Here is a 17,464-nt window from a genome sequence, read left to right on the forward strand (position 1 = left end):
TGCGTTATTTGTCATTTATTCTGTACATAATGTTTCTGCCATCGTCTCTTATAACCAAAAAGAGCTTCTGGATATCAGGACAGCGATTACTCAAATATTTTTTCTTCAACGAGTCAGACGTGAAGGATATCCTACAGACACCCGACAAGGCCCAAATCCCTGTCATTCGCAGGAGAAAGAGACGGAGATATCGTGGACGTAGGTCGGGGTGCCTCGTAAGGATCCGACGGCGAGCGAGTAAACTGCCTCTTCCATCAATCCTATTAGCCAATCTTCAATCATTGGAAAATACATTTGATGACCTAAGAGTACGGTTATCCTACCAACGGGACATTAAAAACTGTAATATCTTATGTTTCACCGAGTCGTGGCTGAACGACGACATGGACAACATACAGCTAGCGGGCTATACGCTACATCGGCAGGATAGAACGGCTGACTCCGGTAAGACAAGGGGTGGTGGTCTGTGTATATTTGTAAACAACAGCTGGTGCACAAAATCGAATACTAAGGAAGTCTCAAGGTTTTGCTCGCCTGAGGTAGAGTATCTTATGATAAGCTGTAGACCACACTATTTACCAAGAGAGTTTTCGTCTATATTTTTCATAGCTGTCTATTCACCACCACAAACCAATGCTGGTATTAAGATTGCACTCAATGAGCTGTAGAAGGCCATAACTAAACAGGAAAACGCTCATCCAGAGGCAGCGCTCCTAGTGGCCGGGGACTTTAATGCAGGGAAACTCAAATCCGTCGACCTAATTTCTACCAGCATGTTAAATGTGCAACCAGAGGAAAAAATACTCTAGATCACCTTTACTCCACACACAGAGACGCATAGAAAGCTCTCCCTCGCCCTCCATTTGGCAAATCTGACCATAACTCTATCCTCCTGATTCCTGCTTACAAACAAAAACTAAAGCAGGAAGCACCAGTGACTCGGTTAATAGAAAAGTGGTCAGATGACGCAGATGCTAAGCTACAGGACTGTTTTGCTAGCACAGACTGGAACATGTTCCGGGATTCTTCAGATAGCATTGAGGAGTACACCACATCAGTCACTGGCTTCATCAATAAGTGTATCGATGACGTCGTCCCCACAGTGACCGTACGTACATACCCCAACCCGAAGCCATGGATTACAGGCAACATCCGCACTGAGCTAAAGGGTAGAGCTGCCGCTTTCAAGGAGCGGGACTCTAACCCGGACGCTTATAAGAAATCCTGCTATGCCCTCCGACGAACCATCAAACAGGCAAAGAGTCAATACAGGACTAAGATTGAATCGTACTACACCGGCTCTAACGCTCGTCGGATGTGGCAGGGCTTGCAAACTATTACAGACTACAAAGGGAAGCACAGCCGCGAGCTGCCCAGTGACACAAGCCTACCAGACCAGCTATACCACTTCTATGCTCGCTTCGAGACAAGCAACACTGAAGCATGCATGAGAGCACCAGCTGTTCCGATGACTATGTGATCACGCTCTCCGTAGCCGATGTGAGTAAGACTTTTAAGAGGTTAACATTCACAAGGCCGCAGGGCCAGACGGATTACCAGGACGTGTACTCCGAGCATGTGCTGACCAACTGGCAAGTGTCTTCACCGACATTTTCAACATGTCCCTGACTGAGTCTGTAATAGCAACATGTTTCAAGCAGACCACCATAGTCCCCGTGCCCAAGGACACTAAGATAACCTGCCTAAATGACCACCGACCCTTGGCTCTGACGTCTGTAGCCATGAAGTGCTTTGAAAGGCTGGTCATGGCTCACATCAACACCATTATCCCAGAAACCCTAGACCCACTCCAATTTGCATACCGCCCCAACAGATCCACAGATGATGCAATCTCTATTGCACTCCACACTGCCCTTTCCCACCTGGACAAGAGGAACACCTACGTGAGAATGCTATTCATTGACTACAGCTCAGCGTTCAACACCATAGTGCCCTGAAAGCTCATCACTAAGCTAAGGATCCTGGGACTAAACACCTCCCTCTGCAACTGGATCCTGGACTTCCTGACGGGACGCCCCCGGGTGGTAAGGGTAGGCAACATCACATCTGCCACGCTGATCCTCAAGACGGGGGCCCCTCAGGGGTGCGTGCTCAGTCCCCTCCTGTACTCCCTGTTCACCCATGACTGCATGGCCAGGCACGACTCCAACACCATCATTAAGTTTGCCGACGACACAACAGTGGTAGGCCTGATCACCGACAATGATGAGACAGTCTATAGGGAGGTCCGTGTGGTGCCAGGATAACAACCTCTCCCTCAATGTGACAAAGACAAAGGAGATGATTGTGGACTACAGGAAAAAGAAGAGGACTGAGCACGCCCCCATTCTCATCGACGGGGCTGTAGTGGAACAGGTTGAGAGCTTCAAGTTCCTTGGTGTCCACATCACTAACGAACTATCATAGTCCAAACACACCAAGACAGTCGTGAAGAGGGCACGACAAAGCCTATTCCCCCTCAGAACACTGAAAGGATTTGGCATGGGTCCTCAGATCCTCAAAAAGTTATACAGCTGCACCATCGAGAGCATCCTGACTGGTTGCATCACCGCCTGGTATGGCAACTGCTCGGCCTCCGACCGCAAGGCACTACAGAGGGTAGTGCGTACGGCCCAGTACATCACTGGGGCCAAGCTTCCTGCCATCCAGGCGGTGTCAGAGGAAGGCCCTCAAAATTGTCAAAGACTCCAGCCACCCTAGTCATAGACTGTTCTCTCTGCTACCGCACGGCAAGAGGTACCGGAGCGCCAAGTCTAGGTCCAAAAGGCTTCTCAACAGCTTCTACCCCCAAGCCATAAAACTCATGAGCAGCTAATCATGGCTACCCAGACTATTTGTACTGCCCCCCCACTCCCAGACCATATTTTTACACTGCTGCTACTCTGTTAATTATTTATGCATAGTCATTTAACTCTACCCACATGTACGTATTACCTCAACTACCTCAACTAGCCGGTGCCCCCGCACATTGACTCTGCACCGGTACCCCCCTGTATATAGCCTCCTTACTGTTATTTTATTTTACTTCTGCTCTTTTTTTCTCAACACTTTGTTGTTGTTGTTGTTTTATTTTACTTTTTTATTACAAATAAATGCATTGTTGGTTAAGGGCTGTAAGTAAGCATTTCACAGTAATGTCTACACCTGCTGTATTCGGCGCGTGTGGCCAATACAATTTCATTTGATTTGACAAAGTGCCATAAAGGGATGCAGGGTGGATGGTGGAGGCATATCAACACATGAGGAGGTTTTGCTGGTGTGTTTTTATAGCCTTCTGTTGCCATCCTGCATTCTCTCAGTCAGTCAGTGAGGGCTATGACCAATGAAGTCTGTAAGCTCAGTGGCTTTGACTCAGAGGCCCTGGGTATCACTGCCCTCTGCTGGTTATAGAGGATCCAGCATCAGAACAGCTCCTCATTAAAAAGCTTGAAGCGGCTTGGTATGATGTGTTATAATGCCTTATTATCATGTTCATACCACTTTACTGATGTAGCTGCAGAGTATTATGAAGCGGTATATTGACTGCAACTTTAGGGTGCTCTGAATGTTATTATAAGGGGAAGGGAGGGAGCCACCAACACAGATAAGAGTGAGGTGCTGGATAGAGGAGGTAGACTCAATGCTGCAGGACTGTTTTGAGAATACTGATTGGAATATGTTCAAAGATTCATCCATCCAGGACTCATCCATCAACATTGAGGAATATAAATCGTCAGTCACAGGCTTCATTAGGAAATGTGTTGATGATGTTGTACCCACAATAACAATCCAGACCCCAACCAAAAACCCTGGATGAATGGAGATATCCGTACCATGCTGAGAGCCCGTACTGCAGCATTCAATGTCAGCAGAACAAACCCTGATGACTCGGTGGCGTGCAACGTGTACAAGACAAGCAGGTACGAGCTCCGCAAACCCATTAGGGATGCAAAAAGACAATACAGACTCAAACTTGAATTGATGTTTGACAATTCAGACTCGCAACGTATGTGGCAAACAATACAGACTATCACGGACTACAAAGGTAAATCCAGCGGTTTGGTGCCCACCGAAGCCTCCCTCCCAGACGAGTTTAACATTCTATATACAGTGGGGAGAACAAGTATTTGATACACTGCCGATTTTGCAGGTTTTCCTACTTACAAAGCATATAGAGCGCTGTAATTTTTATCATAGGTACACTTCAACTGTGAGAGACGGAATCTAAAACAAAAATCCAGAAAATCACATTGTATGATTTTTAAGTAATTAATTTGCATTTTATTGCATGACATAAGTATTTGATCACCTACCAACCAGTAAGAATTTCGGCTCTCACAGACCTGTTAGTTTTTCTTTAAGAAGCCCTCCTGTTCTCCGCTCATTACCTGTATTAACTGCACCTGTTTGAACTCGTTACCTGTATAAAAGACACCTGTCCACACACTCAATCAAACAGACTCCAACCTCTCCACAATGGCCAAGACCAGAGAGCTGTGTAAGGACATCAGGGATAAAATTGTAGACCTGCACAAGGCTGGGATGGGCTACAGGACAATAGGCAAGCAGCTTGGTGAGAAGGCAACAACTGTTGGCGCAATTATTAGAAAATGGAAGAAGTTCAAGATGACGGTCAATCACCCTCGGTCTGGGGCTCCATGCAAGATCTCACCTCGTGGGGCATCAATGATCATGAGGAAGGTGAGGGATCAGCCCAGAACTACACGGCAGGACCTGGTCAATGACCTGAAGAGAGCTGGGACCACAGTCTCAAAGAAAACCATTAGTAACACACTACGCCGTCATGGATTAAAATCCTTCAGCGCACGCAAGGTCCCCCTGCTCAAGCCAGCGCATGTCCAGGCCCGTCTGAAATTTGCCAATGACCATCTGGATGATCCAGAGGAGGAATGGGAGAAGGTCATGTGGTCTGATGAGACAAAAATAGAGCTTTTTGGTCTAAACTCCACTCGCCGTGTTTGGAGGAAGAAGAAGGATGAGTACAACCCCAAGAACACCATCCCAACCGTGAAGCATGGAGGTGGAAACATCATTCTTTGGGGATGCTTTTCTGCAAAGGGGACAGGACGACTGCACCGTATTGAGGGGAGGATGGATGGGGCCATGTATCGCGAGATCTTGGCCAACAACCTCCTTCCCTCAGTAAGAGCATTGAAGATGGGTCGTGGCTGGGTCTTCCAGCATGACAACGACCCGAAACACACAGCCAGGGCAACTAAGGAGTGGCGCCGTAAGAAGCATCTCAAGGTCCTGGAGTGGCCTAGCCAGTCTCCAGACCTGAACCCAATAGAACATCTTTGGAGGGAGCTGAAAGTCCGTGTTGCCCAGCGACAGCCCCGAAACCTGAAGGATCTGGAGAAGGTCTGTATGGAGGAGTTGGCCAAAATCCCTGCTGCAGTGTGTGCAAACCAGGTCAAGACCTACAGGAAACGTATGATCTCTGTAATTGCAAACAAAGGTTTCTGTACCAAATATTAAGTTCTGCTTTTCTGATGTATCAAATACTTATGTCATGCAATAAAATGCAGATTAATTACTTAAAAATCATACAATGTGATTTTCTGGATTTTTGTTTTAGATTCCGTTTCTCACAGTTGAAGTGTACCTATGATGAAAATTACAGAGCTCTACATGCTTTGTAAGTAGGAAAACCTGCAAAATCGGCAGTGTATTAAATACTTGTTCTCCCCACTGTATATATATGCGTCCTCAGAGTGTGTACTGTCCAGCTGGCGGGCGTCTTCACGGACATCTTCAACCTCTCTGTGTCCCAGGCTGTAGTCCCCTCCTGCTTCAAGGAGATCACCATCGTACAAGTGCCCAAGAAAAACTATGTGACATGCCCAAATTACAATTGCCCCGTCGCACTCACCCCGTTCATCATGAAGTGCTTCGAGAGGCTAGTCATGGCCCACACCAGGCACACTGGACCCTCTCCAATTTACCTACCGCTCCAACAGATCCATGGAAGATGCCATTTCCATCACTATTCACATGGCCCTAGCAACTCTGGACAAGAGGAACACCTATGTGAGAATGCTCTTAATTGACTAAAGTTCAGCATTCAACACTATTGTTACCTCCAAGCTCGACACGGAGCTCAGAGCCCTGGGTCTGGACCACCATCTGCAACTGGAACATGGACTTCCTGACGGGCAAACCACAGGCTGTGAGGATTGGTAACAAGAACTCCTCCACTCTTAACACAGGAGCCCCCCAGGGCTGTCCTCAGCCCTCTGCTGTATTCCCTGTTCACCCACAACTGCCTGGCTTTGCACGACAGCAACTCCATCATCAAGTTTGCTGACGACATCACGATTATAGTCCTGATAACCAACAACAACGAGTCAGCTTATAGGGAGGAGGTAAGTGAACTGGCATGGTGGTGCCAGGAACACAACCTCTCCCTCAACGTCAGCAAAACAAAAGACTTGATTGTTGATTTCAGGAAGCAGAGGAGGGAACATGCCCCAATCCACATCAACGGGACTGCAGTAGAGCGAGTCAGCAGTTTTAAGTTCCTCGGCATCCACATCACCGAGGACTTACATTTACATTTTACATTTTTAGTCATTTAGCAGACGCTCTTATCCAGAGCGACTTACAGTTAGTGAATGCATACGTTTTAATTTTGTAATTTTTTTTTTTATACTGGCCCCCCGTGGGAAACGAACCCACATCCCTGCCGGCCAAACCCTCCCCTACCTTGGACGACGCTTGACCAATTGTGCGCCGCCCATGGGTCTCCCGGTTGCGGCCGGCTGCGACAGAGCCTGGACTCTAACCAGGATCTCTAGTGGCACAGCTAGCACTGCGATGCAGTGCCTTAGACCACTGCGCCACTCGGGACTTGACATGGACCAACAACAACACCACTCTTGTCAAGAGGGCACAACGGTGTCTCTACTTCCTAAGGCGGCTGAAGAAATTCGGCATGCCACCCCAGGTACTCTCCAATTCTACCACTGCACCATCGAGAGCGGCCTGACCGGCTGCATCACACGGCCTGGTAAAGAGTGTGCAAAGCTGTCATCAAGGCAAAGGGTGGCTATTTGAAGAATCTCAAATCTCAAATATATTTTGATTTGTTTAACACTTTTTTGGTTACTACATGATTCAAAATGTGTTATTTCATAGTTTTGATGTCTTCACTATTATTCTACAATGTAGAAAATAGTAAAAAATAAAGAAAAACCCTTGAATGAGTAGGTGTTCTAAAACGTTTGACCGGTGGTGTATGTCACTCTCCTATGGTGCAGGCGGAACTGTGACTCGGACTACAGTGACGGCGAGGAAGACTTCTACTACTCAGAGATCGAGGTCAACATGGACAGCCTATCAGAGGGCTTGTCCAGCCTCACACCCACCTCCCCCACCACTACCGGCCCTCCCCCCATCTTCCCCCCTTTCTCCCCCGCTGCCTTTGTACCCCGCTCTGAGCCCTCCCAAATCATCGTGAGGGGACCGCAGGGTCACGCCCCCAGCCTGCTCAGCCAATCAGCTCCCTCCTCGCTCTGCCATATCCGTACTGACCACGCCTACCAGGTAAGAACTGTCAGGCACACACGTGCACGCACATACACCTTCTCCAACGGCTATGGTACTCTCTGTTGCTATAGAGACTCTCCAGTAGTGTCATGTAGCTGTCCTCTACATCATGACAGATAATGTTTTGGTTCCCCTGGTCTGTTTGTGTGTAGCTAATTATGTCCATGAAACTGAGTTGTCCACGGGCTTAAAGCTGCACATGTCATGACGTCCCGTCAGATCAATAGATTTCTTTAGGTGAGGCAGTCGCCTTCTCTCTTCTACTACATTTTCCATAGTATCTGTCTCCCTTTTCTTTCTGTATCATTCTTTGTCGCTCAACCTCCCTCTACCTCCACTTTTTTCTCTTCTTCTCTAATCATCTCTCCATCTTCACCCCACCCCTATTTTTCACTCCCCCATCTCTCACCTCTCTACTCCTACTCCCTCGCTCCCACCACCCCCAACTAACCTCTTTAATCTCTCTCCTTTTTTCTTCTACTCTGCCTCCCAGCCCTGGAGTGTTGTCTACTATCTAGACATATTGTCTTTAGGGCTGAACTAGAATCAGTTCAGCCCTAACATAGCCAGTGTGAAGAGAAACACGGTCTGAAGAGGTGACACTGATCTAGAGCCGTAGTTACGGAGAGTTCTTTCTGGTCACGTCACATGGTCAGGAAAATCTCAGAGCACTAGGTGTAACCCTTAATGATGGACTGCCATGCTATGATTGGTTGGTGTTGAATGCCCTTTGACCTGTGGTTGCCCCTGCAGGGCCCGTTGACTCACATCCGCACGGTGAGCTTCGGGGAGAAGAGACAGCCTGCCCCTCACACACACACCACAATCTGCAAGACACCCCCCTTTACATCCCCCCTGCCCAAACCAGCACCAGGAACCAGGTACACAGTATGTGTGTTGACCCTTGCTGTGTGAGTGTGTTTATCAACTTCATGGGATTGTAGTGTAAAGTCTAACTGTGTGCCATCTTCTTGGTTGCCAAGGAAACCCCGTGGTGATGCCAAAAAGTGCCGTAAAGTGTACGGCATGGAGAAGAGGGACATGTGGTGCACAGCCTGCCGCTGGAAAAAAGCTTGTCAGCGATTCACTGACTGAACCCCACTACATCACTGGGATGGACTCTTCCTCTGCCAGCGCTTCACTGAGGTGGCATCTACCACTGAGGAGATGTGGGGGTTTCTCCGTGATGAAGCCCCTCAGAGCACGTACTGCTTCCTCCTGACCAGCAGGGGGCTCTCTGCTCGCTTCTCCTTGTCCGCAGATAGCTGAACTCACAAAACACAAAACTAACTGATGGAAAAGGCAAAAAAAATACAAAAATCAAGAAAAATGAATGTGGCTTTGGAAGAATTGTGTTTCTTTCTAAGGATGAGACTTTTTAGGTAATCAAAAAAAGGAAAATATTATTCAAAACGTGATTCAGAACCTTTTCGATTTGTTTTGCATTTTCAAAGTTTGCCTGCCTTCACTGTAGGGGAGTGGTTGAAGATTTCAGATAAGCTTTTTGGTCTTGTGTACTCTCAACACGTTGTTTTTTACTGGTCCAAGTATCATGGAAGCTACTGTGTTTGAGTTTACAAGATCCTGATACCGCTCTCTTGTCATCATTTTTCTTTCTCTTGATGCATCTCTGTTAATGTTTTATAACTAAAAACAGATTACCTTCGGGGCGTTTATTCAAATGGATTGTTTTCAAATTTCAACTGTCACTCTTTTGAAACGGGCAGTAAGTCTACCAAAGGAAAAACGAATCAGATTGTCTATCTATTCTCTCAGAATTTAGATTCTGCTTATTAAGACTCAAGCTTGTTCTGCTCTTCATATCCAAGTGTTATGGAATAACACATCACATGCTGTTATGGGAATTCAACTCATAAACTCTAATCAGTTTGTTTGGGAAGTAAATAATCCATAGCTACTCATCATAAGCTTCCTGCTTTTTGCATAGCTATGAAACACACGTTCTTCCATCTGGTGGCACCAAATGTTACGTTTTGAATCTTTAAATTGTTCAATGTACATCTACAGTTTATAAAGAGATCTATTTCCGTTTCTTCCTTTCTATACCTCTGATATGCATCTTTCAGAAACAATACATCTTTCAACAGATCAATGTAAACTTTGTAACTACAGTGTTTGCGCTCATTTCTTACATGTATTTTCAGCGATTAGTTGCCAAGGAAACTAGTAGTTGCAGAGTGCAATCTCCAGGGTTTGGAAAGTATTGTCTTGCTTTGATTAATCAGCTCTATTGTTGATAACAGTTATCAACAACAACATTAAGCTCTGCTGTAGCATTGTTGGCTACTCAGAGTTGTAGAGTTCATTTTCTGGGTACAGTGGGGGAAAAAAGTATTTAGTCAGCCACCAATTGTGCAAGTTCTCCCACTTAAAAAGATGAGAGAGGCCTGTAATTTTCATCATAAGTGCACGTCAACTATGACAGACAAAATGAGAAAAAAAATTCCAGAAAATCACATTGTAGGATTTTTTATGAATTTATTTGCAAATTATGGTGGAAAATAAGTATTTGGTCAATAACAAAAATTTCTCAATACTTTGTTATATACCCTTTGTTGGCAATGACACAGGTCAAACGTTTTCTGTAAGTCTTCACAAGGTTTTCACACACTGTTGCTGGTATTTTGGCCCATTCCTCCATGCAGATCTCCTCTAGAGCAGTGATGTTTTGGGGCTGTCGCTGGGCAACACAGACTTTCAACTCCCTCCAAAGATTTTCTATGGGGTTGAGATCTGGAGACTGGCTAGGCCACTCCAGGACCTTGAAATGCTTCTTACGAAGCCACTCCGTCGTTGCCCGGGCGGTGTGTTTGGGATCATTGTCATGCTGAAAGACCCAGCCACGTTTCATCTTCAATGCCCTTGCTGATGGTAGGAGGTTTTCACTCAAAATCTCACGATACATGGCCCCATTCATTCTTTCCTTTACACGGATCAGTCGTCCTGGTCCCTTTGCAGAAAAACAGCCCCAAAGCATGACGTTTCCACCCCCATGCTTCACAGTAGGTATGGTGTTCTTTGGATGCAACTCAGCATTCTTTGTCCTCCAAACACGACGAGTTGAGTTTTTACCAAAAAGTTCTATTTTGGTTTCATCTGACCATATGACATTCTCCCAATCCTCTTCTGGATCATCCAAATGCACTCTAGCAAACTTCAGACGGGCCTGGACATGTACTGGCTTAAGCAGGGGGACACGTCTGGCACTGCAGGATTTGAGTCCCTGGCGGCGTAGTGTGTTACTGATGGTAGGCTTTGTTACTTTGGTCCCAGCTCTCTGCAGGTCATTCACTAGGTCCCCCCCGTGTGGTTCTGGGATTTTTGCTCACCGTTCTTGTGATCATTTTGACCCCACGGGGTGAGATCTTGCGTGGAGCCCCAGATCGAGGGAGATTATCAGTGGTCTTGTATGTCTTCCATTTCCTAATAATTGCTCCCACAGTTGATTTCTTCAAACCAAGCTGCTTACCTATTGCAGATTCAGTCTTCCCAGCCTGGTGCAGGTCTACAATTTTGTTTCTGGTGTCCTTTGACAGCTCTTTGGTCTTGGCCATAGTGGAGTTTGGAGTGTGACTGTTTGAGGTTGTGGACAGGTGTCTTTTATACTGATAACAAGTTCAAACAGGTGCCATTAATACAGGTAACGAGTGGAGGACAGAGGATCCTCTTAAAGAAGAAGTTACAGGTCTGTGAGAGCCAGAAATCTTGCTTGTTTGTAGGTGACCAAATACTTATTTTCCACCATAATTTGCAAATAAATTCATTAAAAATCCTACAATGTGATTTTCAGGAGAAAATAAATTCTCATTTTGTCTGTCATAGTTGACGTGTACCTATGATGAAAATTACAGGCCTCTCTCATCTTTTTAAGTGGGAGAACTTGCACAATTGGTGGCTGACTAAATACTTTTTTCCCCCACTGTATCATCATAGAAATAGAATACAATCTCATCCTAGTTCTCTGTGGGTACCATACTCAGTCCTACTCAACCCTCAATCCCAGTTACAGCTCTTAACTGGTATCTAATGGCGTTGAAATCAAGATGTTTTTCTCCAAGGGATTATTTGCTTCCCATGAATTGTACCTGGAATCCTGATCAGACATGAGAGCAGATATAGATGTATATTTTTAAACAGATTTATTTTTCTACTCTAGCTGTTGTTTTGATTGTTGCCAGCTCTTTGAATGTAGTCTCTGCAGCCTCTCTCTCTTTCTACTCCCAACACTGACTACTAGCCATGACACAAGTTGCAATAGCATGATGCACACACAAACACACACACAGGGCTCTAAATTAACATTTTTCATTGGTAGCACCACATAAAATGTATGAGCACCAGATTATATATATGTTTTAATTGATTGAGATACAGCCTATATTGGGCCTATATTAATTCTAGCTACTTTTGAAGCATATGTTGATACAAATATCAGTCATTAAAATTACCTGGAATATTAGGTTTCTACAGTGTGTAAAAGCACTATTTTCCTATAGAGTGCATTACATTGAACATTTTACACTGTCTCTTTAAGCACGTCAGGTTTGTGATGAGGACATGCAAGAAATCTGACAATCGTTCAGTGCTATGATCATTGATCTCCTGAAGAAGATATCCCTTTTCCTTTCTTTCTGTGCCCCCAAATGTTTGGATATACAGTGCCTTGCAAAAGTTGTCATCCCCCTTGGCGTTTTTCCTATTTTGTTGCATTACAACCTGTAATTTAAGTTGATTTTTATTTGGATTGATGTAATGGACATACACAAAATAGTCCAAATTGGTGAAGTGAAATGAAAAAAAAAAAAAAAAGTTGTGGAGAAGTACAGATCAGGGTTGGGTTATAAAAAAATATCTTGAAACTTTGAACAGCCCACGGAGCACCAATAAATCGATTATTAAAAAATGGAAAGAATATGGCACCACAACAAACCTGCCAAGAGAGGGCCGCCCACCAAAACTCACAGACCAGGCAAGGAGGGCATTCATCAGAGAGGCAACAAAGAGACCAAAGATAACCCTGAAGGAGCTGCAAAGCTCCACAGCGGAGATTGGAGTATCTGTCCATAGGACCACTTTAAGCCGTACACTCCCCAGAGCTGGGCTTTACGGAAGAATGGCCAGGAAAAAGCCATTGCTTAAAGAAAATAATAATCAAACACGTTTGGTGTTCGCCAAAAAGCATGTGGGAGACTCCCCAAACATAGGGAAGAAGGTTCTCTGGTCAGATGAGACCCAACACCTCTCATCACCCCGAGAACACCATCCCCACAGTGAAGATTGGTGGTGGCAGCATCATGCTGTGGGGATGTTTTTCATCGTCAGGGACTGGGAAACTGGTCAGAATTGAAGGAATGATGGATGGCGCTAAAGACAGGGAAATTCTTGAGGGAAACCTGTTTCAGTTTTCCAGAGATTTGAGACTGGGACCTTCCAGCAGGACAATGACCCTACTGCTAAAGCAACACTCGAGTGGTTTAAGGGGAAACATTTAAATGTCTTGGAATGGCCTAGTCAAAGCCCAGACCTCAATCCAATTGAGAATCTGTGGTATGACTTCAAGATTGCTGTACACCAGCAGAACCCATCCAACTTGAAGGAGCTGGAGCAGTTTTGCCTTGAAGGATGGGCAAAAATCCCAGTGGCTAGATGTGCCAAGTTTATAGAGACATACCCCAAGAGACTTGCAGCTGTAATTGCTGCAAAAGGTGGCTCTACAAAGTATTGACTTTGGGGGGGGTGAATAGTTATGCTCGCTGTTTTCTGTTTGTTTGTCTTATTTCTTGTTTGTTTCACAATAAAAAAATATTTTGCATCTTCAAAGTGTTAGGCATGTTGTGTAAATCAAATGATACAAACCCTCAACAAATCCATTTTAATTCCAGGTTGTAAGACAACAAAATTGGAGAAATGCCAAGGGGGGAGAATACTTTTGCAAGCCACTGTACTGGTAAAGTTACAAGGTTGTTTGCTAGGTAGCCAATGAGGTAACATGACTGAACAAAGTGTAATGAAATGGTTAAGGGCCCGCGAGTAGTTTTAGAATGGCCCACGACATGGTTTATTAACGTAAATTGCGGTCCTGTCGATAGGCTATAGAAATAAAACAAACTTTGCGCCGGTAATATGGTTCAGATCTTTTGAACTGTTTGGGGTAGAAACGAGCCATATTCGCTGTAGTAATGGTACAACCATGACGCTAATAAATATGCGCTCCCTTTTTTCTCAAGGGCACTCGGAATCAAAAGTACAGCAAAACCTACTCATTACAACTATTATTATTCGGGCGATTTTTTTTTTATAGGAGCACAGATCTCCCAAATAAAAATTCCAGGTCGCACAGCAAAATATTTTGGAGCATATGCGACCAAAATGGTTGCACTTTAGAGCCCTACGCACGTGCACATAGTGCCACCTATCCTCTCTTACCTGAGCTCAGCTTCAACTTGTTTCGATGACAACCGCCACAGTCAGTGGCGGTGTTCGATAACATCAAAACGACTGCAGGCGACTGCCTGCCGACTGACTGATCTACAAATCACCTTGCATCATAAGTAACGACTCATTATTATTTGTAGATCAGTCAGTCACAATTTACCCATGATACATTGTTTTTTTTTATCCTATCGAAGACGGCCTATGACTTTCCAGTCTTTGGCTGTGTAACACGTCTGTTGTCATGTTAACACATGCTCTCTCAGCTGTCACATAGTAGAAGGCCATTCTAAGACAGCTGGCCGTGACTGTTATATCTTGTTATTGTTGTTTTTTGGGTACAACAAACAAACAATCTAACGAACTGGATTAATTTTAGGGCTCTATTCATCCATATCACTGAAGCATTACAGATTGCGCGATAGAAATGTAAAGGTAATTTCCAATTGAGCCGACATATGCAGCGTTTACGAGTGGATGCAATCTCTGTTAACAGGGAACGTTGCCTTTAAATTTAAATTACACTAACGCTGAATTTTCCCGATACGGATTGAATAGAGCCCCTAGCATGCCCTGCCAGTCTTTCTTTGATAACTATTACCAACAAATATGGTCATGCTCGTTGGCTGGTAACCTTGCCTGTCAGGCATTCTGTCTGAGAGAGATAAGCTGTGTCTTACAGTACTCAGAGTGGAGAGTAGGCTGGTAATTAATTGTCAGAAACTTCACTAAGTGCCAATGAATATAACATTACGAGGAAAAATGATATACCTAAATAAATTGCACTAACTTGCACTGCACAAAGACATGTTTTTATACATGGAGATTTTATATACACACATTTTGAAGTGAAATTTAATTTGAGGTTGTTTTATTTTGGGTCGTCACTGCCTTCGTGTTAAAACCTTTTTTGCAAATTTTTTAAAGGGCAATCGAGAAGCTATAGTGAATATAACATGTACATACTTGTATATTGCAGTTTAGGGGAAAAGGGGAGGGAAAAATGTTTTTTTCTTGTAACGCTGGCTAGTTTCTACTGCCTGTAGAGAACTGTTAGTGCACTCAGACTTCAGAATCGAAAAACATTTAACACACACACTAACAGTTGACCTATCACTTGTGTATCATATCATATCTATACCACAGCCATGCAGTATTGCTTCACCTTCTTACATTGTGCAATGATTTCATTGGAACATTAACTAACTTGACCTTTTGATGACCTTTCTGTGAGCCACCTGTGTGTGATCTATTATGAACGCATTTATTGGCATGTAGGCATTTATTTAGGCTGTTATAAGGAGTCATTGGCTATTATGAATGCTTATAGCGATCAATATACTGCACTCTTCCCACTTAGTTTAATGCATATAATTAATATGTTTATGAAGGTCTTATGCATTTGTTAAGGTGGTCATAAGAAACCTTGAGCTGTTGTGAATGCTTATGACAAGTCTTATAATACACTATGGAGTGATCGACTGCGCTATAAATGCAGTCATAATGAATTGTACACGATTCATAAAACCTGCTACCTACCTTTTCTGTGTCACGGTTCAGACAGACGACAAGAGGACCACAATTGCGTCACACCAGAAAGTTTATTTAAACTTAAGGGGAAAGGGATGTAGGGAGTGAGTGAAGGCTCCAGGGGTTATCCCGTCCGATGTGCTGGGTCTGTGCCTCCCCCCAGTGGCAGCGATGCGTCCGATGACGCCGGTGGTTGGTGGTCCAGAAGTCCTGGGGGGGGAGGAAACACAGACACAACGGGGCGGATGAAAACAGGCAGAAGTACAGTTCAAGGGAAATCCAAATACGTAGTAGCAAGGCAGAAGGCTGGTCAGAGTTACCGGGGTCGAAGAGTAGTCAGGAGTCGTAATGGCAGAAAGCAGGTCTGGTTTTCCTGGGGCAGAAGAGTATCCAAGAATCAGGCAGGTCCGGGGTCACAAAACAGGGGTGAGCCAGAAGCGCGAGCACACAGGTTCCGGGTGTGAGCTTTGCAGACGATCTGACAAAGGAGAGCTGAAAGACGGGACTTTAAATACTGGGAGAGGTTAGTGGGTAATGCAGCGCAGCTGGCAGAGTAATTAGAGCCGAGCAGAGCAGGGACAGGTGGAGCTCGTTAGGCTGAGTAGAGAGAGAGAGATGAGCAGAGTGGAAGATAGTGGAAACACATAAGGTGGTAACCCGGTGGAGTGAGAGGGCTCATGACAGAACCCCCCCAAGGGACGGCCCCAGAAGTCCCAAGAGCAACACCACGCCGGGCGGGAGGAGGGGAGCCGGAGGAGGGCTAGAACTCCTCCGAACGGTCCGAGCGAACGCCCTCATCCTCGGAGGAAGCCGGAGGGCCGTGGTCGGGAGATGGGACAGGTCCCGAGACAGGATCAGGCACAGGACAGGAAGCCGAGCGGGCAGGACGGTTAGGGATCCCTCTGGGGCGGCCCCCTACGGATTGCAGGTTGATCAGGATGCCGTTGGTGGAAGGCGGTGATGAGAGTCCTATCCACAATCCGACTAGCTGGCACCCAGGTCCTTTCCTCAGGTCCATAGCCCTCCCAGTCAATGAGGTACTGGAGACCCCTACCCCTCCGTCTGGACCGAAGCAGGCGGCGGACGGTGTAAACCAGACCACCATCGACGAGCCGTGGAGGAGGAGGACAAGGCGCAGCAGGGACCAGCGGACTCTCATGAACGGGCTTAATCTTAGACACATGGAAAGTGGGGTGCACCCTCATGGAATTAGGCAGTTGGAGCCGGACAGCAGTTGGGCTAATCACTCTTATGATAGGGAATGGGCCAATGAACCGAGGTGCCAACTTCTGCGACTCCACCCTGAGTGGCAGGTTCCTTGACGACAACCACACCCTTTGACCAACATGGTAGGTGGGAGCAGGGATTCTCCGACGGTTGGCCCCGGTAGTGTAGCTGGCAACGGATCTGAGAAGTGTGGCTCGGGCCTGTGACCAGGTGCGGCGACATCGACGGGCAAACGCAAGTGCAGATGGGCAAGTAACCTCCCCTTCCTGACTGGCAAATAGAGGAGGCTGGTATCCATAAACACATTGGAAAGGGGACATACCGATGGCAGAGCAGGTCAGAGAATTGTGTGCGTACTCCACCCATGTCAATTGCTGCGACCAGGAGTGGGGGTTGCGTGAAGTCATGCATCGCAGTGCCTTCTCGAGCTCCTGATTTGCCCGCTCTGACTGCCCATTGGATTGGGGATGGAATCCGGAAGTCAGACTGACTGTGGCTCCCAGCAGGTGACAGAACTCCTTCCAAAAAGCGGAGGAGAATTGTGGACCACGGTCAGAAACTACATCCTTTGGCAGTCCGTGGATCCGGAAGACGTGTTCCAGGACCACCTGGGCGGTCTCCTTGGCGGTTGGGAGCTTGGGGAGGGGAAATGAAGTGTGCCATCTTGCTGAATCGGTCAACTATG

General features: G+C 45.9%; 1 protein-coding gene across 2 annotated transcripts in view; it reads left to right on the plus strand.

Moving 5' to 3' along the window:
* LOC121538616 (zinc finger protein 704) overlaps positions 1 to 9,627 on the plus strand; it is a 71,013-nt gene extending 61,386 nt beyond the window's left edge. For both annotated transcript variants that reach the window (XM_041846791.2, XM_041846792.2), the window contains 3 exons: positions 7,281 to 7,566; positions 8,323 to 8,450; positions 8,553 to 9,627. In XM_041846791.2, coding sequence (XP_041702725.1) covers positions 7,281 to 7,566; positions 8,323 to 8,450; positions 8,553 to 8,664 — 526 coding nt within the window. In that variant the 3' untranslated portion in view covers positions 8,665 to 9,627. The remainder of the gene's footprint in view (positions 1 to 7,280; positions 7,567 to 8,322; positions 8,451 to 8,552) is intronic.
* Positions 9,628 to 17,464: the final 7,837 nt, after the last annotated feature.

The sequence above is a fragment of the Coregonus clupeaformis genome, chromosome 24, assembly GCF_020615455.1.
Source record: "Coregonus clupeaformis isolate EN_2021a chromosome 24, ASM2061545v1, whole genome shotgun sequence".
Taxonomy (NCBI): Eukaryota; Metazoa; Chordata; class Actinopteri; order Salmoniformes; family Salmonidae; genus Coregonus; species Coregonus clupeaformis.